Raw genomic sequence first — 27,563 nt, forward strand, 5'->3', positions numbered from 1 at the left:
CTGCACTAGTTCGTGTTATATACAGAGCCTGGCACTAGCGTTCGGTCAAGTTGGCTGTCTCCACGGCTTAGTGTTACTCAAGCATGACATCTGTCACTACCACTGAGCGGTGTGGACAGCCCACTTGACAGAAAATGGGTATCCGGTGGCTCTAAATGTAAAGGAGAAGTGCTGCAGGTGAATGAGGGCCTAGAGTGTGGAGTCAGCAGAAACATGGCTGTAAAGCTACTCATACAGCTTCGCTCATTGCAGCATACAACAGGTGAATAAAAATAAAATAAAGAAATCTTGTTATTTGTATAGCGCCAACTTATTCCGCAGCGCTGCCTGGTAATTTGCTTATTAACCCCCACAAAGCTGGGTACCCATTTTACCGACCTCGGAAGGATGGAAGGTTAAGGAATTGAACCCGCAACCTTCAGGTCGTGAGCAAGAGCTTAGCACTGCATTTCTGCTGTCTTAGGACTCTGCGCCAATTTAAAGAGTATTTCTAACAAAAATGTAAAGAATGCCCATATATTAACAAATTATAAGAAACAGCCGTAGCCAATGAGTGATGAGTGGTTATGAAATTAGTATTATTGGCATCTTTCTATTCAATTGTGGTGGTCACTTTGTAACAGCGATAGAAGGATATACGGCCATATTGGTTGTCACTATTGCTGCAATACCTTCTCCGGAGCTGATGACTAACTCTGATTTCACCAGCCTGTTCTACCAAGATTTACATCAGTTTTATGCTAATTCTTAAAGAGTAACTAACTACACTTTTTAAAAACTTTTGACATATAGTGAGGTGTCAGAAGTTTTGATCAGTGGGGGTGCAGGTGCTGAAACCCAGACTGATCACTAAACCAGACAGACAGAAGTGTTCATCTGAGCACTGTGTCCGTTTGGTTATTTCTGTCACTATTCGGAGCAGTCTAGGGGCTCCATAGAGAGACTATGGAGTCCTTACATCACTTGCAGTGACAGCTTAACGAACACAGCACTCAGCCGAGCGATTCTGCCCATTCATTTTAGTAATCGGTGGAGCTATCAGCACCTGAGCCGCCATTGGTCACGTCAGATCAAAGAGTTTTTTTAAAGTTTAGTTATCCTTTTAAGTCCCAGCTTCAATATGGCTGCACTTTCTGCTTCTGTTATTGCAAAAATATGTCCTCCATAACTGTATAGAACGATGGCATCATCTCTTTAGGTAAAACAGACATCATGACCAAACTATGGCTCCAGCTTCAGGTCCTCATATATTCTTATATATGGCTAAGATTACGGTTTGGGTGCAAACTACCTTTAATATGTTCCTACATGCAGGCAGCGCTGAATGGTCTAGACAGTGTACACAGACTTGTGAAGAACCTGCAATAATGATGTCTGTTCCTTCTCGCCACCCCAGCACAAAGTATAAGCCTAAACATTCATTCCCCGATCATGTGAAGCCTTTTTTATATAAATGTCCTTCGAATAATTCCCAGTGGGATCTGAAATCCCATTGATGCCTTTCAAGTTTAAGACAAGGAAGGCGCCATTGTAGCAAGCAATTCACTGCTCCCACCATGCGTCCTCGGACTGTAAACCCCCATACTGTTCTGCTTTTATTTATGTCCTTGGCAGAGGCTATTGTACAGGGCATTATGTTTGCGTGTCGCTACACAAAGCTTCGCTCACACCATCTTGTATGACCTACTTGTTGGTGTACAGAAATCCACTGCTCCAACTTCCTCTGAAGAGATTTTATTACAAAATATCTGGGCGGTTTACAAAAGTATATATAAAAAACTAGAAAAGATCTTCAGGTCTGGTGGGAAATAGAAATGGAATTGAAACCATCATTGTCCAAGGTGGTTTGAAGAAGATACTCGTTGGTTGGTTGGGGAGGGGGGGGGGGGTGTGATCGTGTTTGTGAGAATAATGTGGAAGAGGGATCAGAAACTTTATCCAGCTCATTTCCATGGCAACAAGTCTGTAGCGGCAATCCAACTGCAGATGAGAGGGTCAGGAAACAGCAGCGTTATAACCTCTCTCGATGAATCAGCTTTTAACCATCTAATAGCTTCGAAGACTTCCGGCATCCCACATTTAGTCATCTCTTCGTCCTTATGATAGCAAACACAAACAAGTACTAAATAAATCATCAGAGCCATAAATAATGCATCATACGCTCATCAAGAGAGGATGAAAAGCCATCCATTGGTACTTTGTACTTTGGTCTACACATGAAATGCTCTTGCTTTCTTCAAGTAGTCATTTTTGAGATGTTTCCGAGATTGGTTTTTCTAGTAGAGAAATCACAGGTCTGGCAAACTTTAACTTGACATACTATGTGTCACATGCCAGGAGGCAGAGAATTGTAACATTTTTGATGGCATGTGATGTGTTAAATGCCCATATAAAGTTTGTAGCCTCATGGTGTGTAACATTAAATGTCAGGTTAAGGTTCGCTAAATATCTAAACACATCTCATGGTCTTGCTGGGGCAGTCATGTAGGACACAAGTAAATAGGGGGTATCTCATGATCATAATCCCTGTTTGTCCTAAGGCTATGGACTCTTGTAGACTGGATAGAGGTAAGAGAAGTTACACTCATAACCTCATTACATGTATGGAACAAACCCAGAGCTGTGGCTCCTCTACGATCATGAGTGGTGATGAGCGAACTTTTGAAAAGTTAGCCGAATTTCGGCAAAAAGTTTGCTTCAGTCTAAATTAGCTCGAGGTAAACCAGAACTTCATCAATACTCCTCAAACTGCTGTATAAAGACTGTCTAAGGGCTATGAAAGTGCTCCTCCTTTTCCAAAAAAATATTAAGCGGATCTGTCTCTGCCCTTAAAAAAAGTATAGAAATAAATAAAACCTGCATAACAACTTTTATAACACGTCAGGCCTGGACAGAGCAGTACAGCTCCAGCATACTTCTAAATAATATGGTTAGCATATTATGTACCCAAATATCAGCTCCACGCAGAGATAATGATTACAGTGCGGTTACCTCCAGAGATTACAGATGATGTCATCTCTGTTTGAAATCATCCGTACTCAGTTTTCTTCTCTTTAGGTCCACTAGGATTTCTTCCAGCCATGATGAATTTCAGTACACTATCCCTATCCCGCTGCTGCAACCCCTAATGAATTTCTTGATGCCCCCTATAGTAACAATGTGTCTGCTGTGGTCCTACTAAGTAAAAGTGCCTCTGCTGTGGTGCTACTACGTAATTGTACCCTCACTATGGTCCTACTAAGTAATAGTGCATCCCCTGTGGCTGCACTAAGTAACAGGATCTCTATATGGCGCCAATTATGCCCACTGTGGCCCTGCTTGCAGGCACGATTCATGGGGTAAGTTGTCTTCTGAGAGTAGGGACCCACAAGATAACAAGGACCCTTGTTACGGGCCCGTGGGCTTAAGTGTCTTGGCCAAAATACGAACCAATACCTTGTACTGTATCTATTCCATCTGTTTATGTGTGCAGGTATCATAGGCGAGTGTTTGGGGCACTTGTCAGTCATTGTATGTCTGCCGTGAGTCCAGTTCGTAGTTCACCTTCTATTTGGTTTGGTGTTCTTTTTGTGCATTTGTGCAGTATTTCAGGTTACAGATCCAGCGCATCCGGTCTGGAAGTGACACATAGGAATTGCTAGGAGATGAATCTCATGGACATCTAATATTTTCAGCTGCTGACAAATTGCCATCCATTTTTTTGCTTTAGTTCATTTAAAATACAAAATGAATCAACTTTATAAATAGTCTTAATTAAAAATATCCCCATTGTTTTGTGGATTCAGCTCCCATGCAGACCTATGTGCCTCCATGGTAACAGACTGCAAACAGTCTGTGTAGTCTGATCATGCAGTCATGTTTTCTACTTCTTACTAAGCACATATTCCTGAGCTGGGACAGACACTTCAGAATGGAGCTGCAGCACAAAGCATTAGGATATTTATAAATCAAAGCTGTTTTTAAAAATGATTCATTTTACATTTTAGATACATTAGTGCGCAGGTCTAAATTCCTTTTAAGTGGGCTTCCTATTTCAGCCAAGTGATATCCTACATTTGTAACACATTTAGAGATTAGATGATATTGGTGATAGCTTTATGCTATAAATATTTGGTGATTGTTGTCCAGACCCCAGTGCCGTGTAATGTCATAATACAAGAGTGTCTTACAGCAGAAGCTGGATCCTCATACCTGTAATCCACATCAGATGTTGACATCTGTCCACTCACAAGATAGCCTCTTCTCCACAGAATTTTTGCAACCTGTCAATGTCCAAGAATACTAAATTAGTGCGACATGTTTCATATGATATGCAAATGGTAGTCTAGTGCCATGTGACTTTACATTCTACTTATCATATCAACTTCACTGTAATAAGCTGGTAAAATGGTAATAATTAGAGATGAGCGAGTAGTGCCTTATGCGAGTACCTGCCCGCTCGTCTCTAAAGATTCGGGTGCCGGTGGGGGAGAGCGGTGAGTTGCGGCAGTGAGCGGGGGGGGGGGGGCTGGGAGGAGAGGGTGAGAGAGAAAGATCTCCCTCCTGTTCCTCCCCGCTCTCCCCCGCCGCTCCCCGCCCCCAAATCATTTGAGATGAGTGGGCAGGTACTCGCATAAGGCAGTACTCGCTCGAGTAGTTTGCCTTAGCGAGTACGCTCGCTCATCTCTAGTAATAATATCTATAATTGAGTTCTTATCGCTTGGACAAGGATTTAATAGGACATTTCCAAAAAGTCCAACCAACATGATGTAGGATATCTCATACACAATGGGTGTTACCATGCGGCGGTTGCTGGTCCTCTCGTGGCGGCGGTGCGCGGGGTCCCGCAGTCGGGGCAGGTCCTCCTGGCTTGTTGTCTGGCTGCCGGAGGCACGGTTGCCTGGCCGGCGTGGTGCTGGTGGCGCGCGGCGCCATGCGCGCGCACCTGTGAGTGCTCCCTTTTGTTGTGTTCTGTTGGGAGTTCGCTTCTCCCTCTCTCTGCCCCTGGGCAGAGGCTTTTGTTTAAAGGTCGGGAAGAGACTTGCAATCACTGCCAGTTATTGGTTTCCCTCAGTGTGCTAGCTAGTCTGCCTCTGTTGGTCTCCTGCCTCAGTCATCTTGTCTGCTATACTTTGCTATTGTCCATCAGGTTTTTCCATCTGCCTCAGTTCTGCTTAGTATTGTTCATGTTGGTTATTTACATCTGCCTTTTCTGTCGGTGTTCTACCCTTTCAATCCAGGTACGCCAGCGCCCCTTTTTCGGTCCCTAGTAGAGTAGGGACCACAGCCCAGTTGCCCGCCTGGGGTTAGCCAGGAGTGGAGGCAAGTAGGCAGGGACAGGGGTTGTGGGTGAGATCTAGGGCACCGGGGCTGGCATATCGAGGGTAGTATACAGTAACAATGGGATCTTGAAAGAGACAGCTACTGTAACTAAAAAGTTTCCATTGCAGTAATGCATTAACTGAGCTATAAAGTAATTTTCAGTAACCAGAAAACAACCATTGGCGCTGCTAAGTAGTGTTGAGCAAACCGAAACAGTAGGACCTTGTTCCAGGTTGAACTTTGCTATAAGTTTGGCTCAGCAAGAACGCAAACCTCAGGTGGTTTGTCTTGGCCGAACCTGCTAAAATAAGAAAAAAGAAAAAAGAAGGAAAAGAAGGGAAAAACAGAAGAAGAAAAAAAGGAGAAAATACCTTCTTTTTTTCTGCTTCTTTTTCCTTCTTTTTTCCTCTTCTGCTTTCCTTTATTTTATTTTTCTTCATTAAGTTTCCCTTAAAACAGCTCAGAAGTACATAGATGAACTCTTAGGTGACTTAAGGGTGTTATATAGGACTTTTATGGCTCTTGGTATTGTCATACAACAGTTTAAGGCCTCATGGCCACGGCCATGTTGGACTCCGCTAGCGGAATATTGCAGCGGAGTACGACAAAGCGCCCCCCAAAGACCCCATACTCACCTCTCCGATTCGGCCGCATGAGTCCCGTCTGGCGCGCCGATGCACATGCGAAGTACAGAGCATGTCACATCGGCAGTAAGCGATGATGCAGCCGGCTCACAGCGGACCTATCACGTGGTGGACAGCTTCTATTGAGTACAATGAAAACCGACCGCGCATTTTTCTGCGACAATTAGAGCATGCCGCGATTTCTTACATGCTGCGGAATTCCGCGGTAGAATTCAACAGCGTGAACATTGAGCTATTAGTTTCAATAGAACCTAATAGCTGCGGGATAACGCCACGGATTTCCATTGCATGAAACATGGCAGGAATCCATCTGCGGGCATTAGCCCTTAGGGACACTGGTGAAGCTGCAGTTCAGTTCATAATAATTCATACCAAACCAAACTTTTGCCAAAAATCTGTGAACCGGCCGAACCGAACTTTTTAAAAGTTCTGTCATCACTCACTACTACTTAGAAAGAACATCCTCATAGAGAGGTAAATAGTAAGAGTCCTTCTGCTTTCAGCCACTATGCCCCATATCACTACTGATTTTAGATATCAGCCCATCAATAATTCTAGACTCCTACGGCTAAAAGCAAAAATGCTACTGCTACCCCTTAGACCACCACATGTAAAAATGTGGCATACACTACATGTAGAAAGTTGTCAAAGTGAGTTTAAAATGGTTTTCGCGGACTTTAATTTTTTTTTCTAAGGTCAGGAAATATATACTGTACTATCCAACACTCACCCATGAATTGTCCAGTGCAGCCTTCCCATTCCCTGCTGCTCCAGTTGTCCTCTAGTAGTCATGTTCATCAATCATATGGCTGTTACAGCCAATCAGAGAACTCGGTGGTCATGTGCTGTAGATGGCAGCAGCACCACCGCAGCAGTCAGGTGAGTGATGAATGAAGAATAACTGTTGCAGAGATCTTTAGGACTGGATTGGCCGAGAATGAGGTGGCTGTATTGGAGTGGCCAGACAGTTAATGGATGTGTACTGGATACTGGGTGGCTCAGTGGTTAGCACTATTGCCTTGCAGTGCTGGGACCTGGGTTCAAATCTGATTAAAGACAACATCTGCATGTAGTTTGTAGGATCTCCCTGTGTGTTTCCTCCTATACTTCAAAAACATGCTAATAGCTGTAAAAATTGTGAGCCCCATTGGTGAAAGAACCTATAATATCAAGCACTGTAAAGTGATGTGCAATATGTATATTCTATATAAACAAAGTGATTATAGAAAGGATGATTTATTATTTTGGCCAATCTCATGCTCTTAGCAAGTTTTTTCAAAAGTCCCATAAAGCTCTTTTAATGAGGGACATTTTGCTGTCTCTACCACAGACACCAGCAAGTTGGGAAGCCCACCTTTAAAAATCTTATGCTTGCTTGACTTGTATGGTTCATGGCTCACCTTGGTTGGGCACAGAAGCCTTTGGTTCACACGCATCTGGTGTTATTTTTGTGCTTTGTGACAGCTCTTCTTCTGTAGTAAAATCTGTATTTAGCGGCAGTTCCTCTGGAGCCCCGGTCAGCTTGACAAAAGAGTGAGCACAGGCCATTCCGTGTTGTCCATTAGTCTGGGAATATACATTATTGACCCTGGTTTTCCCTCCTTCCTCCTGACCGCTGTACACTTTATATCGGATCATTAGGATAATAATAAAAACCAGCACAGAAGCCACAATAATTCCACCAATGATGATGATCATGGTGCCGCCAAGAAACTGGGTGTGGAGCGGTTGGCACTGTCCATTCTCTTCTTTTGTGTTGAACTGGGCACATCCTACGACTCGCGTGGCAGTGAGTGAAGTCATCCCATCGTCATAAACTGCCAGGACACAAAGGTCGTACTCACGTCCAGGAGCCAAGTCATTGATCAGGAAGCTTCGATTGTTTGGAGGTATCATCCTGCATGAAAAGGATAAAGGATAATGGTGAGGGTACAGATAAAGCAGACAGCGGACTCCAGGATGTATGGTAATGCTTAGCAATGATTTGGCTTTATGGGCCCACGGCCAATAGAGTAGAAGTCCCACCATTATTTATGTAGGCTGTTGTCCTATTTCTGTGTTTCGCTGTCAGGTTTCTTTACCTGCTGACTATACAGAAGTCTTTTGGAAAACTTTTCAGGGTTCTTAATTATTTATAGTACTACTTATTATTTTATTAACATGGATTTATTTCTCAGCTTGGTTACTTCTTCTCCTTGAGGAGGTTCTCTGATTTACTGGCATTTTCGGATGAGTTATGCTCTGCTCTTTCCCATCTTCACAGTGATTATGAATCTCACGTTTCTGTTATGCTGAATTTTATGGGCTTTATGCTGTTGTGTAAGATTGTTTGTCGTTAATATTAACCAATTTTTCAAATTGCCTTGTTGGGTGTAACGAGAAAGAGAAATGTATACTGCTACAGTTGGTGCAGGGGATCGGTGCTTAGCATTACAAACTTGAAGCCCTGAGTTCATGCCCTCCAATCAAGCCCTGGCGTTATCCACATGTATTTGCATTTTCAGTATGCCAGTTTATTGACTACCTACCAAAGTGTCCATGCAGTCTGAGTACAGAACATGCTGGAAACATAGTGAATGGTGACTATTTGTGCATTAGGGCAGTTCATGAGAGCGCATGGGCCGACAGTTCCTTTGTCACTAGGGGCTCCAAAAATACAAGTGATAAATGATCCTCAAATATATTTAACCTACCCAAATCAAGTGTGCCGTGGCTATAGTGCATGGTCAGAGTAGAGGTGTAACTTGAGGCTGCTGGGCCCAAGTACAAAATCTAGAACTGGGCGCCCAACTATAAACCTTCATTGATAGTATTGGTTTGCAATATAGGGAATAGAGGTTTTATGGGCCCTTTAGGGTTCCTGGCCCTGGGTGCGACTGCACCCCCTATAGTTACGCCCATGGTTAGGAGTCTATGTTCTTACTTGGGTTGTACCAGAAAACATTTTTATCACTTATCCATATAGTATGTGATAAAAATGTGATCAGGGGTGGTCTCACCACTGAAACCTCCACTTATTCTGAGAACGGGAGTCCCATGTCCCCCTCTTCTGTCACTGTGGGTTTGCTGCACCCACCCACAGTTCTGCTATTAGATTGAATGGAGCAGTGCCGAGCATGCATGGCCACCGATCTATTCATTTAAATAAGGCTGAAAGAAGTAGCCAAGTACAAGCCCTTGGCTATATCTGGCAGTTCCAAAGAAAATGAAAGGAGCCACACTGCACACATGCAACCACCCATCGGCTGCTTCCTGGCTTCAGGAACGGGTCCAGGCTGATATCACAACATCAGACCCTGATGCCTTCCAGTGCATGCTTGCTGTCATTTTGGTGCTAGATGTCAAGGGCATAACATCATCCTTTGGGTCTGGATGGCTGGATCCTTAGGCTGGCTAAGGCAATTGACAGCTCAACCAACTTATCAATGTGGCTTGTAGGATATTTAAACCAGCTCCTCCTTGCAGAGGATGCAGATTATACTACCTGTATACTGGTCTGTGTTTGATGCTGTGAGAACTAAGTCATATACCTTAGTTCTTGGACTCCAGTGTGTTTGACATGTGGAGTATGGTTTTGTTTTTTGTTTTGGATTTAGTGTCTATTATTTTGTTTTTCTGCATATCAGCCTTGTTTCTATCTGACTTTAAACTTTAGTCATTTCAAGCAGTGGGGTCGCCCTTAAACGGGTGGGTGCTTTGCTTAGATGCAAGCCAGCCAGGGTTGTTCCAGGCGAACTGGTAAGTATAATATTTGGTTATTTACCCCCCACCAGTACATTGACAGAACTGGACAAACATAACAATTTGCTTGTCTGTGGAGTTCATTTAGGTTTGATTCTCGCTTCTGTCACCCACAGAGTTGAAGTACAAAGCGTAGAGTAATTTTTTTTATTTTTCTCTTCACCATTATCATTGTTTTTGCTTTGTTTTACTCTATAGAGTCTGTATTATAGTCTAATTATAGTATTCTTAATGTCATTTAAAAAATAGGGTTATTTGCTAATGACTCTCAAATACAAGCAAACCCAAGACAATGCGATAATGACACACGAAGTTCTGGAAAAAAATGAGCTCTTTATAAATCAAGAGAGTTTTTATGTACATAGAAAACCATTACAATGCAAAAGATCCTATTTTATAACCAGCTTCAGGATCTGAATCAATTAAAAGTAAATAATCAACACTATAAGTAGGAACATTTCTACCCCAGGCAAAGAGTTTTGTATTTCGCTTTCCCTCACAATCTGATGTTATATTTTAGGCTGTAAAACAGCTACTAAGAAGTAACAGCAAAGCACAGACACGTTGCTGGCTTAGTCGTATTTCACTATTCTTCTATTTAAGGTTAAAAAGGGTTGTCTAGGATAGAAAACGAGCTACAAAGACGCTCTCTTGTTGTCTGACTGACGCAATCTATCCATGCATTATATATACAGCACATTCTTTCAGTAGGGAGCATGTAATGCTTCATCTGCCCTGTGGGGGAGCTGCAGAAGAACTGAACACTTGTTACCAGGTTCCACTGCTGAGGTCCTGCAGCAGGATACCAAGCAGTTATCATATTTTTAGGAAACTCTTCTTCAAAAAAGGCGTGGTCTGAATATAAAGAAATCTAACATGGACAACACTCTGCTTCCTGTAGTGCTGTACGGGCACCTGGTATAGATAATTGATATCTGAGTATTGGGTTGAAAACAATCAGGTGATAGATGAAGAAGCATGGACAATGTTTTAAGTTCTATTAGTCTTCACATTATAATATACCATAAATTGCTATTAATTAGACATTAAATGAGGCCTGGTTATCGTTGCTAGATTGGACCAGGCCAATATTTCATATGCTGTGAACCTTGTGGGGTTCAAGAGTATACAGAGAATGGTGTGATTGGAGAAAAACACCCAGCAAAAGGAAACCCCGTGAACATAAACAACTGGTCAATGAAAGGGGTCGGAGGAGGATGTTAAGAATCGTTCTGGCAAACTGGTAGTGAACAGTCAAGTAAATTGCAGATGAATACAACGTTGGTGCTCCAACTAACATATTCAAATGCTGAAGAAAACCTTTTTGTCTGGGCTTGTGCTCAGAAAAAAGGGATATTGTTTCTGAATTCACTGAGAAAACGTTAAGTAAGTATGCCGAACTACATCACCTGTAGCCAGACTTATGCCAGAGAGATTACTAGGATATAACCAAGGGATTTATATTATATTCCAACCATAAATAAGCTGCCAAAAGATCTCCACATCCCAATGCATTTTCCCCCCAAGGATTCATCAGGGTGCAAAACATTCCAAATACACATATAGGAGAATGGACGTCCTCTGACAGTATTCCTGGTCTGCGGCACTGGCACCCCCCACCATACACGTCATACAGGGAATTCCAAGAACTGTCGAAGCAATCTCAATGTGCATGCATTAGATGTCCGCTTCAGACCTCCTGCGTTGCCATAGCAACCAGAACGACACCATCAAGGGGGATTCCACTACTGAATCTACTCATATGCTACAGGACTCCAAGGATAGCAACCCATTATGTAAACTCTCATCATACAGGCAGGATTATAATGAGAGGGAGGGAAGTAGAATAAAATGAATCCCTTAAGGGGTTAGGCTGTGCTCAAATACAAATACACTCAAGTAGGTAAGTACTTACCTGTATTAGTATTTGAGCACAGCCTGACAGAAGCACAAGTCTACAAGTGTAGGTTGATTTGACTGTCCGTGGGGTAGATTAGCCCACCAGTAAATCCCCATGGGCCTGTGCACATATATTCCGGCCCCTCCTCCCACAGGGAGCCGGTTATTGTCCTGAAATCATTTGGGTTTGAGCATGTATGCTGATTATATCTCTATGTGGATCCAATTCTATTCATCCCTCTCATCTGTTTTAGCTTGTTATGTCTGAATTAGGTCCTGAACTCTAGCTGATGAGTTGTCAGATGCCTGAACCTTATCCTCTCAGAACTGTGTCCAATGACTTATCAGACGCCTGAACTCTATTCTGTCCGAACTCTGTCTGAGGGGTTGTCGGATGCCTAAACCCTATCCTCTCGGAACTCTGTCCGGTGGCTTATCAGACGCCTGAACTCTATTCTGTCCGAACTCTGTCTGAGGGGTTGTCGGATGACTAAACCCTATCCTCTCGGAACTCTGTCCAATGGGTTGTCTGACACCTGAACTCTATCCTCTCTGAATTCTGTCCAAGGGGTTAACGGGTGCCTGAACCCTATCCTCTCGGAACTCCATCTGATGGGTTGTCAGATGCCTGAATCTTGTCTCATCTAACTGCTGCCTGTCTTCTGGTCTGAACTCTGGTGTCTTGTTGTGTGTAAACTCTTGTCTTAGGTGTCAGCTATATCTGTTGCTGTCTTGCTTATTAGACTATATAAGTCAGTATGTGAACTACTACCAGCTGGAGTACTGTAACAACATGTTCCCTGTTCTATGATTTTATAATGGGTATCATTATGCTACTGCTCCTTGTTACAGGGTCAGCTTAGTTTCCTGTCGTGGGGTCACCCTTATCAGGGCGATTACTCTGCTTGTGTACCTGTGAAGAGCAGGGTCAGATTCCTAATTGTTGTTCACATTATGCCATGTTTTGTTATCCCTGTTGGACATAATATAAGCAACTATAAGCCCTGCAGAGCCATAATAGTTGGTCCTTTTAGGATATCTTATTTATGCCTGTGTATTTATGCCTGCAAGGATATAACAATAATATCTCATTTAATCCATTCAGTTTAGTGGATTTAAAATGGTAAATCCACTGTGATTCTTTTTGAAGAAGTTTTTTGTCCCAACCCCCACCCCATGGTGATGGACATGCTACTTCAAGTGCCAAATATGTAAAAACTTTGAAATTCTCATTGTGGTAGTCATGTGCATGTCTCGCCACTGCTGTTCCCTTTTTTTCAATATCATTAACATGCTCTCTAACACGCTGGTAAAAATCATGATAAGCAGCAGGACAATTACACCGGCATAAATAACTTACATCCTTAGACTGACAATTTACATAATCTCTAATAAAAAAACCAAAACATTTCTCCAGGTAGATCCTCTTCCCCGATGCTCGGTTTTTCACATTGGTGTCTATTATGAAGTTTAAAGAACTTCTGCCATTTCAATTTATGCCCAAATAAATGTGCATCATGAACCCACGAGAAACCATCAACATTTGTAACTGAATTAAAGATAAACCGTTTTTTAGCACTTCCGCCTCAATAGGCCATAATATCCTTGAAGAGAGATTCATTATTTGTAAATCATCATTATTAGAAACTGTGATTTCATTTGCGTTCCCGAATTCTGACCCCAAAAAATGCTCTCACCATTGATTCGGAGCTATCCCATCTCAGAAGCCGATGAGCCAGAGATGGAGGCTTTCCAGGGGCTACATCTGTGCCCCTTGTTTTTTGTTATTGATTTGCATGGGATATCGTTCCAATATTCACACCCCCTGAGGTCCTGCCCCATTGTCTCTCACTACCAAATCTTCCTTCCCAGAGGTGTAAACTAAAGCTTCTGGGCCCCAATGTAAAACCTGTAACAGGGCCCCCAACTATAATGCTTTACTCATAGTACTGGGCTCCCTATATGGAGAAGAGAGACCTTATGGGCCCCTAAGGCTCCTGGACCCGGGTGCAACCACATCCTCTGCATGCCCTATAGTCACATCCACCGAATATGGAGAAGTGAGACCTTATGGGCCCCCTAAGGCTCCTGGACCCGGGTGCAACCGCATCCCCTGTATCCCCTATAGTGACGCCAGTGTATTTTCCCATCTATTTGTGAAGCTTTTCTTATTACTGTAACATTTGTTATCTGCGATGCCACATTCAGACACGAGGCCTCAGTCTCAGACGGTTCCAGAGGATCAGTCCTGTAAGGGTTGTGTGCTCTTGTTTTCTTGAAATCCATATAAGTCCTGAACAAATTGTTTATCCTTTTATCTTTGATATAACCTTGATCGCGTTCAATAGAGACCTGTAGAATAGATTCACAACGCCCGAAGTCCCGGTCTGATTTCAGTGTTAACGCTTTATTTATTAGATCCTGTAAACGTCTGGAGTTGCTCTCCAGTGTCCTAGTTTTTACTTCCAGCAGAATATGCATGAATCACATGGAACTTTCAATTACTTTCTTTACCCAGCGTAAAAGTAAAGTTAGACTGCAAAGTCTGGATGCCGGGCCATTGAAATACGCAATTCTTTAGGTACAATATTATGTTTGATGCAACTCTCCAGGGACTGACACACCCACCATGACTTCATGTTGTCTTCATAGCATTGATTCAATCCATTAAAGGGGTTTTGTCATTAAAAAATAAAAATTCTATACTCGCCTATTCCTCCCCCATCAGTCTCCTTACTGCATCTTCCCCTCGCTGAGCTTCTCCAGTGCCCCGGGTCATGTCACCTCCAGCAGCCCGGCTTGTTATGAAACCGGTATTCCTCACTTTCTTCTTCCTAAGGTCAGTAAAGGTCACATCCCTGTGATGTAGCGTTCACTGGCTGGGAAGGAATGCTGGTCTATTGTAGAGACAGTATGCATGAGCTACAGTAGATCTGCACTCCCCGCCATAGGCTGTGAACTGTGACGTAACATACATTGGCTGGACAGGAAGGAGGCTGCCTATGAATATACGTAACGTCACAGGAAGCAGAGTAATCAGCCAGCTGGAAGTGAGGTGACCTCCGGGATTGCAGGAGACAGGAGAAGATAGGTGAGGTGAAGATCTGGTAAGTAGACTGGTGGGGCAGGAATACGTAAGTATAGAATTATTTTTTTTTATGACAGAACCCCTTTAAGGATAGATTTAATCGTATCTACCCGATGTTTGAACAAACTCCTTATCTGAAAAGACTTTTCTGGCCTCATTGATCCAAGTTTCAGTGTAATAGGGGTTTTCCAGGAATTTACGATTGAGGACCTATCCTAGGGATAGGTCATGATCTGATCAGTGGGGATCCCAATTGGCTGATCCTCCAGCCAACTGTCAGTGCAGCTGAGCCGGGTGTTTGCAATGGAGTAGGAGCCAGAATTGTAATAACTCCTGAGAGTAATGCCTTCTATTACACTTCTGACTCCGACCCCAATGCAGACATCCAGCTCAGCACCACTGACAGCCGGTCGGAGGATCAACTGATTAGCAGGGATCCCAAGCAGTAGTAAAGTCCCAGAAAACCCCTTTAATGGTATTAGTCAAAAAGTCTGCCATAGCAACAGACAAAGAATTGGCTGAGAAAGTGATAAGTTTGCCAAATAAAGCCTGCTATCTCTGAAAGAGCAAACTGAAATATAAACATTATTCAATCATTTAAATCTCACATTTCAACAAAGATAAAGTTATTTTTTACTGTCCCTTAGTGTATCTAAGCTCCAGGTTTCTTGATTCTTATTGGATGTGTATTGATTAGAGTTGAGCGAACGTACTCTGCCGAGCTTGATGCTCGTACGAATATTAGCGTACTCAATGGTGCTCGTTACCCAAACGAGTATCAAATCGTGTTCGACCCAGCTTCAGCTTTTGGCTCCTCCCCGCTGTGACGTGCCTGTTTTGGCCCCTCCCCGCTGCGACACAGCGTGCATCATTGGCAATTTTTTTCTCTGGCAGGAAGGGGGGGAGAGAGAGAGAGAACACGAACCAAGAGAAAAAAAAAAGCTCGGGACCCGGCGTCCCACATACAAAAATGCTCGAGTCTCCCATTGTAGTCAATGGGGTTTGTTACTCAAGTAGAGCTCTCGAATTTTACGAAAGGCTCGACTTGAATAACGCGGACCCGAGCATTTGGGTGCTCCCTCATCTCTAGTATTGATATCTAAATCATTTCCCCTATCAATAGTTACAGGTGGAGTTGATTGGTGAATAACGGACGATCATGAAGTTGTATATATTTAAGGGAAGCTGTCATCACCTTTAAGCCCCAGAAACTAAATTATGGTGCTGAATGGTGATGGAATAGGGAGCCGTGTTTCATACTCACCGGGTCCCCTGTTCCTGTTCTGTGTCCCCACAAGGTTGATTAGCGCACACTCTGTGACTCTATTCAGAAGGCTGTCCCATAGAGATGAATGGGGATACACATGCACAGAGCCATCTGAAGAGTCACACCATGTGTGTGTATGCCAACTCTGAAGGGACACAGCACTGGAACAGAGAACCCGGTGAGTCTGAGACATGGCCCCCCGAACTCCCTGCTCCCTCACCTTTAATGTGGCCGGGTATGCTTTGTATTTATCTATATTAGGTTTCTCTATCTTTGTTGAAATTTGGGTTTTTCACAATTGAATAAAAGGTTATGTTTTTAGGGTTTGCATCTTACCGCACTCTCAATAGACGTCCCTGGCCAGGATTTTGCATCTCATTAATTTGTGTGTTCTTCATTTGGTTCCGTTTTTACTGGTCTTGGTTCACGGGAAAAAGTCAAACCTCTTGTACAATAAAGTACTGGAAAATTGACCTTTAGGAAATGATGTATAAAACGTGGAGCAACATATGTTTTAATATCCTATTTATAAATGAATTTGTTTAGAAAGGCTAAAATGGTGTCAACAGTTTCCTTTTCAAAGCAGGGGATTATATGTGAATTATTCCACAACTTTCACATTAAGGCGCCATCCGCTATAATTTATCACAGTAATTAAATCCCTGCCTCTACGAGTAATGAAAATGCAGGGTCCCATCGTTCATTGACCTTCAGTTCTCAAGTTTCTTGCCTTGCCAATAATGCTCCGTTATTTGGGACTGAGTATACTAAAATGTTCGATTAGTACCTATATAATACATTTTTAACTGCATAAAAGTATTATTTGAGGTAAGGGGCATCTTCCTCACCTTCCAGCAGCTGGTAGGCCCCCTGTTGGTATGCTTTATGTCAGTCCACAAAATAAATCTGTCTAAAGTAACTAATGTAACACAGTAAATATAAGACAGGGAGGAGGGAAATGCAGCTGCAGTTTCTCTCTTTTGCTGTGCCTGCTGTGAGAGGGGAGAAGGAGTAAATATGGGAAGACATCTGACTAGCTCAGAGTGCCAAAAGAAAGCACCAAGATGGACACAACACACAATTTCTTGCTGAACTACACATTAAACGGCCACTTTATTAGAAACACCCATCAAGTAGCTAATTGGATGTCCTCTGGCCTTCATAACAACAGCAATTTGTTATGGCATAGATTCCAATAGGTGCTAATATCATTCTGCAGGGATATTGGCCAATGCAGACAAGAAGCTTCTTGCAGTTGCCACAGATTAGATGGAGGTACTGACATGCTTTGGTGAGCTAATAGGAAGGGTAACATTGTAACATAGTATGTAAGGCCTAAAAAAGACATTTGTCCATCCAGTTCAGCCTATTATCCCCCCCCCCCCCCCCCCACACACACACACACACACACACAATGTTGATCCAGAGGAAGGCAAAAAAAAACAATGAGGTAGAAGTCAATTTTCCCCATTTAAGAGATAAAATTCCTTCCTGACTTCAGAGAGTTCCATAGCCTCACTGCTCTTACAGTAAAGAACCCCCTTCTATGTTGGTGTAGAAATCTTTCTTCCTCTAGATGTAGCGGGTGCCCCCGTGTTACAGTCACAGTCTTGGGTATAAATAGATGATGGGAGAGATCTCTGTATTGTCCCCTGATATATTATATATAGTTATTACGTCACTCCTCAGACATCTTTTTCTAAAGTAAATAACCCCAATTTTGATGGCCTCTCTGGGTGTTGTAGTCCGCCCATTCCATTTATTACTTTAGTTGCCTGCCTTTGTACCCGCTCAAGCTCTGATATGTCCTTCTTGAGTACCGATGCCCAAAACTGTCCACGATATTCCATGTGTGATTTGACCAGTGACTTGTAAAGAGAAAGAACAATGTTCTCGTCATGTGCTGAGATGCACCCCATGATCCTATTTGCCTTGATTCATGCTGCTTGTGACAAATTCTGACCTCCCATCAGCTTGGTACAACAGAATTCTGGACTCATCTGACCAGGCAAAGTTTTTCCACTGCTCAGTGATGCAAATTTTGAATTCTTTTTCCCACTAGAGTCTTGCCTCTTGGACACAATAGCGTGGAATTGCCTGTCTGCTGTCATAGCCCAACAGTGCAAAAGAACGATGAGTTGCGCATTCAGGCACATTCATTGAAGCACTAACATTGTATTTGGCTGTAATTTGCTTTACTGTATGCCGTCTGTTCGTCAGAACAATTCTTGACATCCTCCTCTGACCCCTTTAGCCAACCATTTGTTTACGTCCATAGTATCCTCTTTCACTGATGTGATCACACCATTCTTGGTATACTCTCTACACCCCTACATAAGAAAACCCCACAAGGGTAGTAGTGAAATCCATGTTACTTCTCCATTCTGGGTTGGTGGACATGTGTACAACCCGTTTCCATGTGGATGCAAGGTAGAGCGGCTGGTCTTGTACTATTTGCTATTGTGTGATTCTTGCTGCTTGTATGCACTACTCAGGAATAGGGTGGTAGTTATAGGGACCGGCGAGCATGTGCCCTGTATTCTGGGTGGTGCCACAGGAAGTAGTAAAGAGGGTTGTAACTTGATTATTTATTTTCCATGGACAAGTTAACAAGAAATCAGGGAAGTTGGTAAGACAATATCAAGAGAGGAATTAGCGGTAATGAATATCTGGGATAGGGCAATCTGTAGGACTACTTAGTCTGTGTTGACACTACCCCTTTAATTTTAGCATAGTCAGTGGTGTGGTACTAATATAGATAAGGAATGCTCTGATCCGCCCATTAGCCTGAGCAAAGATTAACTTTTGCAAAGAACAAACATGTGTGAGAGAGATCAGGCACAACGTTAGCAGAAGCTGTCAGCTGATATTACAAGAAGGGGAAAAAACACTTGTATAATCCTTTTGCAAGAAACCATCTGTTCCCAAATAACCTCACAAGGCTTAATATTTTTTCATTCTATTTTCTGTTTCATTCGTAGAGTATATTTCCTGCACCTGGCCAAAGGGAGTTGTCAAGATTACAAAACAGGGGCCCACTTTATTCCCCAGAAACAGCACCACTCTTATGTAGATTTGATCGTCAGGCTGTAAGTTAGGCCGCTCTCACATCTGCACTGGAACCTTGGAGCTTCCATTGTAGTTCCGGCACAAAATACTGGAAGAAAAGGTCCTGCATGCCAGTACAATGCCAATCAGCTAACCGAAAACTGAATGGACCCCGTGGTAATCAATGGGGTCCGTTTGGTGCTTTTCGGTTCCGTCATAAAATAGATACATTCAAGCAAGGGATTCCCCTTTCCTGCTTTCATAATACAGCAGGACAACGAAACCTCCTACACAGATGGGAAAACAGCCTTAGTAAGTCACTGGTGTGACCCGTTGGCAAGTGATTACTTTTAATGGATCGATTCAAAGGGGTAAGTTCAATGAAGCTTCATTTTAAACCAGCAGGTAATGTGTTTCAAGGTTCACAGACCTCTTCATCAGACAGCAGGATGATTATGTGATTCTATATTAATGAAATAAAGCTACTTTGGACATATTCCCTTGGCTGCAGTCAATAATACCCTTCCAACAGGTCGCCCCAATGCCTTACTAACTTAAACCCTGATGGTCGTATTACCATCCAACAGTCACATGATCTATGGTTGACCAGGGTATTAGGCCGGCAGCACCCACTACATGCAACTACTATCACATCACTCCGGCCATAGTACACTACTTTGCTCTGTGTGCCACAGATTTCCCTTTTGGGGGTGCTCTGCCCCACTCCACTCTTATGCAGGGGCTGTGTCTGGAATTGCACTTACCCTCATTCACTTGAAAAGGAATCAGCTGCAATGCCAGAAACAGCCAATGGACAAGAGTGGCGCTGTTTCTGAAATATAGGTAGAGTTTTTATTTATAATCTTTGCCAACTTTTTAAATTGCCAAATCTTATCTCAATATTTAGTTGCAGCTTTTGCATTACAGGAACAAAACTTGTCTTCAAGAAGTTATAACTTGAAGCTACTGGGCTCCAATGCAGAATCTGTAACATGACCTTAACTATAATGCTTCATGTACAGCACTGGCCTCCTCATATGGGAACGAGAGACTTTATGTGCCCATAAAGCTGCAGGGCCCTGGTGCAACCACTTCTTCTGCATGCATTATGGTTACGCCCCGGATATGCCAACACACACAGTGTAATACAGAAGCACATGGACTCTGTGTGCCATTGTACTGCCTCCAAGTGCACTGCTATGTCATGTGCCTGAAGCCGCAGACGGGACAACCCCTTTAACCCCTTCCTACTGCAGTCTCTTTCTGTTTTTGTCATTTTCATTTTTTTCCATCCCCACTTTCAAAAAATCACAACTTTTTATTTTCCCGTACAGAAGGGCTTATTTTTTTAAGTTGTATTTTTCATTTAACGTACCAAAAATGTATTGGAAAACTTTAAAAATTTCTAAGTGGGACGAAATGGAAAATAAAAAGTAACTGCAACATTTTAAAAAATGACTTTCTCTCACTATCTTTTGACCGCCATCACTTTTTTATTTTTTCATCTAGGGGGTTGTGTGATGTAAAATTGTAATAGTTTGGACTTCTACAGATGCAGCAAAAGAATTTTTTACATGTTTTTCTGATTTTTACATTTCTCTTTAGTTCCCACGGGGGGCTTGAATTTGCTATTGTTTGATCATTCTTCAGTATAATGCAGTACTATGGTATTGCATTATGCTGTATGCTGACTGATAGACTATCAAGATTGATAAGTAGTCATCTCAATAGACCATCACTCATGGCAGCCATGGTGGCTCTCAGAAGGTGAGGTGGACGGTATACCCCAATGCCGATTGGGGCATTTAAGGGGTTAGAGCTGAGATCGGTGTTATCTTTGATCGATGCGGGCCGTATCCGCTGTGAAGATGGCCGACACACACCTTGACTGAGTAGTTTGTTCCGTACGCAGTCACTCGACGTGCTCTGTACATGTACGTCACACATCAGGAAGGGGTTAACAACTTAGCTGCTTGAATGACAGGATCACACGGACCTACAATGGCATCCAGGGCTCCCCTGCTGTGATTTGGGTTATGACTTATTCATGGAGCATGGACAGGATTAGGCAAATCATATCTAGTAGTATAACCCTATCTGAAGCTGGTATGTCCTATCTGCAACAGTTTTATTATAGAGAGGGGATGTGCGGGTGGATGGGGGGGGTGCAATATATCTGAATGGTGGGCTCTCAGAATCATGTCCTCTGAAGGTAATCCAGTCCATCACCCCTGATTTATAGCAATGCAATATTCGTGGATGCTTTGCATTCTGAAAAAGGGTTAATGTTCTTCTGTATCAAACTACATTACCATGAGTGTGTAAAGACCACACTTCCCAGAATGAAAATCAGTAGAGCAAGCCCTGCGGGGATATGTGAGGTCAGCAGTCAGAGGCGGCCGGCAGAATTCTCAATGCAGCTTTGAAGTGCAATGGAGTTTATGACATGGTGTGCAGTAACTCAAGGTCAGCAGAAGATGAGTAAAGTATTCACAAGATTGCAAGTTTCATCTAAATATAAACTTTAAATGGATTGTTTAATGAAGACACTGCATGTAGATTTCTAGGTAAAGCCACCAATGTCTCTAGCAGGGATACACAGCTTATTCTGGTTCAAGGGCCACATTGTCAGATTGAAGTAATCCCAAGGGCTACCATAAAACGTAACGGAGTATTACCATCTTACTCATTTATGGAATATCAAAAGTATATATGTCTTATAGGTTCCAGTTACACTTCCAGGATTCCCACTTATTGGGAGAACGGGGTCCCTTTTTTCCCTGTTTGCACTCTAGAGCAGGAGAGGGTATTAGTGTATCTTGACGCCACCAGGAAATCCTGGTAGAGTCTAGATTGACAGGGCGGGTCACGCCCTCTGTACGTGATTGGCTGGACAGTGGTGTTGGCTGCCAGGTCCTCTCTGCTGCAGCTTTGAGACGGCACTGTTGCCTCCCTGCATGCGCTCCCTCTGTCTTACCCTGCACAGAGCTCCCTCCCAGTTAGCCAGCTGCGGTGCCGAACAACACATGGGGGGCAGCATCCTTCTGGAGTGGTGACAGCTAAGGCACTTACACATGGCACTGCGCGGATGCATGGGGGGAACACTGTATGCTTTAAACGTTCTTTAGTGGGCTGCCAGGACCTGGCAGCCGACCCCGCTGTCCAGCCAATCAGGTATGGGGGGCATCACCCACCTGTCAATCTAGACTCTACCAGGAGTCCCTGGTGGCATCAAGATACACTAATACCGCAGGAGAGCCGGTGCATGAATGTGCCTTTCTCCATTGTAGTTTGAGAGCTGCTAAACAAGCCAAGTCTTTCACTTCACTCTCAAAACTATAATGAATGTAGTTGCATGCATGGCCACGTCTCCACTTTCCGGAGTGCCACAAAGGGGTCCAGGAGACCCACATTCTACCAATTTGTCTGATCCCAGAGATGGCACCATGCAATGCACCATTTGTACTTTCCTATTTTTGCTCCGGTGCTACGCACCAATTCTCTTCTCTCTCAGATGGAAAGCACATCTGAGCATTCATCAGACACAGATCAATATGCCTGTTATCAGATGGCTGGGGGCCACACAGAAAGGCATGGTAGGCCATGTGCGGCCCCCAACTGCAGGTTGTGCAATCTTGGTCTATAGAGTGGAGTGTTATAGCTGGAAGCCACAACAGTCACTAGAATGAAGCGGTGGGAGCCCTAGTAAAGTGCGATGCCTCTGTGTCTCCTATTTGGATCCATTCAGCTTCCTTCAGGCAGCCTCATGGCCATACAATGACTATCCAGGCTGCCGCTTGGAGAAAGCAGGGTGGAGCTGACTAGGTCTAAACAGAGACAATAATTAAGGACGGTAAAGAGCTGGGAGACATGACACATGGCAAAAGGTAATGGAGGAGCTAAATGTACGAGACAACAGATGCTGGAGGACTAGGACCTATCCCTGAGTGGCCAAACCTGCCTACAAAATGGAGCACCTGCCCTGAAAAGGGTGACTGCAACAGGAACCTGGGGGCTACCCTATAGGTTCCGAGATGGAAAATGGGAGGCTGGGGAAACAACCCGGAATGGACCAAATAAAATGAACCCACCAGAACACAAAATACATTTGACAATGGGCACAATACAAGAAAGGAAACAAGAATCAAGTGAAGCTGCGACAAACCAATAAAGACCAGTACTACTATAGAACACTAACACAGGCTATACTCTAGGAAATAGGGTGAACCCCATACAACTCAAAGAACAGCGCCCTCTGTCAGGAGGAGCTGGAATAAGAAACCCCAGGACGACGCTGATTGGCTGGCTGAGGCAAATGAATCTCAGTCAGCCTATCAGTGCGCATGTAACAGAGAGATGCTGCCTAGTCAGCATTCAGCGCCAAAAGCCACGGCATATGCACTTAGTCTTATCATGTGGTCCGACACTGACACTGTGATGTCACACCGGACCCCCATCCAAACCCAATTGGTGCCCAATGCGCCATGGCAGCAGGGTGGAGCTGATCAGAAGCAGAGTAGAATAGTCTTACTGTCACTTTGCATTAAGCTTTGCTGCACTAACCTCCCAGTGATAAGCCACCAATGTCTTTAATTAGACAACTGCTTTAAGCGGTGAGATAACATGATGCAGAATATACAAGGTGAAAATGGGAGATATTCAAAACTTACTTCAACTCTAAACTTCTAAACTCTTTAAATGCCGTTGTGTCCTAAGAACATACATCACTGTGAGGCCATTTAAATAGGTTTATAATCCACGGCCTTAGCAATAACATAGGTCATCGTCATCATACATGTGGTCAACAATGGCAAACAATAGGGCAAACTCCACATGAATGAGCCCTTGAGAGATCCATGGCACCACCAAGGTTCAGCGACTCATTTTAAGCCATTACCGCTTCACCTCTCATCCGGCAACAGAAAAACATTGGAACATTAGAAATTCATAGAAATGGGATTAAGCTGGCTCATGTAAGAGGGAAGAAGATCAGAGTGACAGAAACTGGACAGACAACAGTGAGCAAGAACCAAAAGAAGACCAAAGACTGAAGATTAAAGGCATAAAGCAGAAGAAACAGACCTGATAGTAGAGGAATAGAAAAGAAGGTAGTGGACCAAGGAAAAAAAAACCAAAGAAGACAGAAGACTGAAGCCGTAGATAAGCGCTGGATGGCAGGCAGAGCAGAAAGCCTGAGGAGATAATACACGGGGCTTACCATAGTCAATCTACAAGGCCTGGGAGAACGTTTCTATAGAGATCACTTGCAGAAGAATATGCTGATATTAATTTATGCTGGGGATTATTATTTCATATTACAGTAAACCATGAATGTAAAATGGAAAAGCAGGCGCTTAATTCAAGACTATTCAAGAGAGGGCAATCTAGAAAAGCTCGAATCTGTAAAGATCAAGAAGTTTACCAAGCTAACTGTGTATATTATATGATCTCAGAATTTACAAAATCATTAAAGGGGTTGTGTCAAAAGCCCAACCCCTGTTTAAATGCTCTAATAGAGTATAGAATGATGTGCCAAAAGTCATGGGACAGCAACTAATATCGTGCAGAACTCCCTCTAGCCCAGTGGACTCCACGTAGCTTCGATTCACAAATGAAGGGAAGACGTCTGAAGGGATGTTAAGTCACATGGTCTGGGTAGCCACAAACAGCTCATGGTATTTGTAGCTGCAGGATCTCAAGTGAGGATTGACCTTTCCACCACATCCCATAAAGGAACGTGCAGCCATACCATTTATAGGAAGGCTCCAGAATACTCCTTCAATCAAGTCTGGACAACTTAGACCCAATGTCACAGTTCATTATCCTGCTGGAATTTTCCATGATTGTGGAGGTACATGTAGTCTATGAAGAGCTACGAATGGTCACCATTCAGTGAAAAGTAGGGATCACCGGTCAGCGATGTGTTCTGAGAGACCGGTGGACTCAAACCATGCCATCCCCTTATTGAAAACTGGGGTCAATGGCTTCAGGAGTCTGTGCGACACACAAAGCCTATCATCTGCCCAAAACAATTGACACCATGACTCATTGGCCCATGCCACATGTTGCTAGCTCTCTAGGTTATAGTTAGCAACCTCACAAGCCCAGGTGAGGCGCTGTGTCTAGTGTTGTAGTGTTAACAGAGGCACTCTGGGGGCCCTTCTGCTCCTGTAGCCAATGGAAACTAAACAACGCTGCCCCGATGTGTGGGGTATGAGTGTAGGGCGCCCCGTATTGAATGAGGTTGTGTTTCTGCCAGAGTCGTTTGTCTGTTCACACAAACAATTCTAGCCGGACGTCCCTGATCGCGATCATTAACCCCTTCACACCACAGGACTTAAGTTTACGTCCTGGGCGCATGGTACTTAATGCAACAGGACATAAACTTATATTCTGTGGATGGCACAGACTCAGAAGTGAGCCGGCACCATCTTATAACTGACAACCGGTGTCCCACTACAACAGCAGGGATCAGTGAGACCACTCCTTCTGTGACATCATCATCCCTCCGCAATGTAATCATGGAGGGCCGATGGGTTGCCATTGCAAGTGGATGCCATAAAATGGCATCCAGGCTTACCATGGTCTGGGATTGCTATTTTAAGCGATCCTAGCTGTTCTGACTCAAGTCCCCTCCAGGGACATAAAAATAAATTAAAAAATAAATTAAAATAGTGAAAAGAGAATGTAAAAATAGTTACAAAAAAACTCTTATTAGCACTAGAGATGAGCGAGCGTACTCGGATAAGCACTACTCGCTCGAGTAATTGGCTTTATCCGAGTATCGCTGTGCTCGTTCCTGAAGATTCGGGTGCCGGCACGGAGCGGGGAGCTGCAGGGGAGAGCGGGGAGGAACGGAGGGGAGATCTTTCTCTCCTTCTCTCCCGCCCGCTCTCCCCTGCTCCCCGCTGCGACTCACCTGTCAGCCGCAGCGGCACCCGAATCTTCAGGGACGAGCACAGCGATACTCGGATAAAGCAAATTACTCGAGCGAATAGAGCTTATCCGAGTACGCTCGCTCATCTCTAATTAGCACCCTTATTTTACCCATTTTACACATTTGGTATCATCATATCTGTAACAACTGGTAAAATAAATTGAACACACTATTCATCCTGCCCGGCAAACACTGTAAAAATAAAACTAGGAAACTGAGCCAAAATGCTTATTTTATTCATTTAGCCTCCCAAAAAGTGAACAAAAAAAGCCTTATGTACCCCAATATGGCAATAATAAAAACCGCAGCTCATCACGCAAAAAACAAGTCCTCACAGAGCTCCATCGATGGGAAAATAAAAATGTTATGGGACGATGCAAAGATGTGAAAAAAAATAAAAATAAAATAATTAATTTAAAAAAAGTGGTTTTATTGTACAAAAGTGGAAAAACCATAAAAAATATATAATTTTAGTTTTGTTGTAATTGTAACAACCCACTGAAGAAACGTATCATTTATGCTGTAAAAACAAAGAATGCCCGAATCCATGAGGTTTTTTTATTCCTGCCCTCCAAAAAACAATTAATAAAGTTATACAGTACATTATATGTACCCCAAAAAATACCGATAAAAACTACAGTTCACCCCACAAATAACAAGCGCCCATATGGCTATGTTGACAGAAAAATAAAAATAGTTACGGCTTTGAAAAGGGGAGGTGAAAATCCCCCAAAAATTGTCACGTCCTCATGGCAAAAAATGAGGCATGTTCATGAATGGTCATTGCACTGTCCACTGTGGGTGGTAATGCCTTCCATTACATATTCCTTGCTCACACGTGACACTGTAGGTTGAGGAATATTAAATGTCTGCACAACTTTGGAAGTGGAACATCCCATCTGTCTGGCCCCCACTATCTTGTCTGAACTCTGATAGTTCACGTCTCCCTGCCATGAGCGCCCCCCAGTGTTCAACCTTACTCACAAGATAACATCTCCCAGCTTATACAGGTGTTGGCGGTCCCAAGCCATCACCTCAGGTAACTACACTTCATAGTCAATTTGCATCCCATGACTTCTGACCCAGAATGGAGAGCCCCTCTGTAGAGTGGTGCCTGTTGTGGTGGACCTTCTGCTATCTTGGTACTACAGGAAAACTGTAGGGGAAATTCGTAGCTGGACGCAATTTCCAAAGAACCAACGATCAGCTGTTTGCCCCGAGCCACACATGTGGGAGGGGGTTGTATATCTCAGCACAACCATTTTAAGGACTGTCTAATATACTTTACCCTGTTATTAATTCAGACTTCTAAGACTTTGCAGTAAACAATAGTAATCTTTAGCCCTCCTCCTCCGCACTACAGAGCCGAGGTTTAGGAGTTCCCTAGGCAAACCCATGTGTCCAGCTTCAGGAGATAATGCTGCCAAATGTACCATACAGGCACCAAATAATATTATCATGTGGTTTCTATAGTGCCTTACTATGAAGTGCGTACGAGTGCTCATATAGCTGTGCTATATACTGGCCAGTGGTGCCCATGGGAATGCCATATATATGGAGCCCTAGGCCTTAAGATGATATTAACACAAGCTGTAGGAACTCATTCTTCTGGTGCTCGCATTGACATCAGGTTGGTAC

General features: G+C 43.4%; 1 protein-coding gene across 1 annotated transcript in view; it reads right to left on the minus strand.

Moving 5' to 3' along the window:
• Positions 1-1,730: 1,730 nt before the first annotated feature.
• The window catches only part of LOC136580973 (leucine-rich repeat and fibronectin type III domain-containing protein 1-like protein), an 81,387-nt gene continuing 55,554 nt past the window's right edge, over positions 1,731-27,563 (minus strand). The window contains exons 3-5 of the mRNA XM_066581920.1: positions 7,346-7,842; positions 4,192-4,262; positions 1,731-2,096 (exon numbers count right to left, since the gene is read on the minus strand). Of these exons, the coding sequence (XP_066438017.1) occupies positions 4,204-4,262; positions 7,346-7,842 (556 nt within the window). The 3' untranslated portion in view covers positions 1,731-2,096; positions 4,192-4,203. The remainder of the gene's footprint in view (positions 2,097-4,191; positions 4,263-7,345; positions 7,843-27,563) is intronic.

The sequence above is a fragment of the Eleutherodactylus coqui genome, chromosome 10, assembly GCF_035609145.1.
Source record: "Eleutherodactylus coqui strain aEleCoq1 chromosome 10, aEleCoq1.hap1, whole genome shotgun sequence".
Taxonomy (NCBI): Eukaryota; Metazoa; Chordata; class Amphibia; order Anura; family Eleutherodactylidae; genus Eleutherodactylus; species Eleutherodactylus coqui.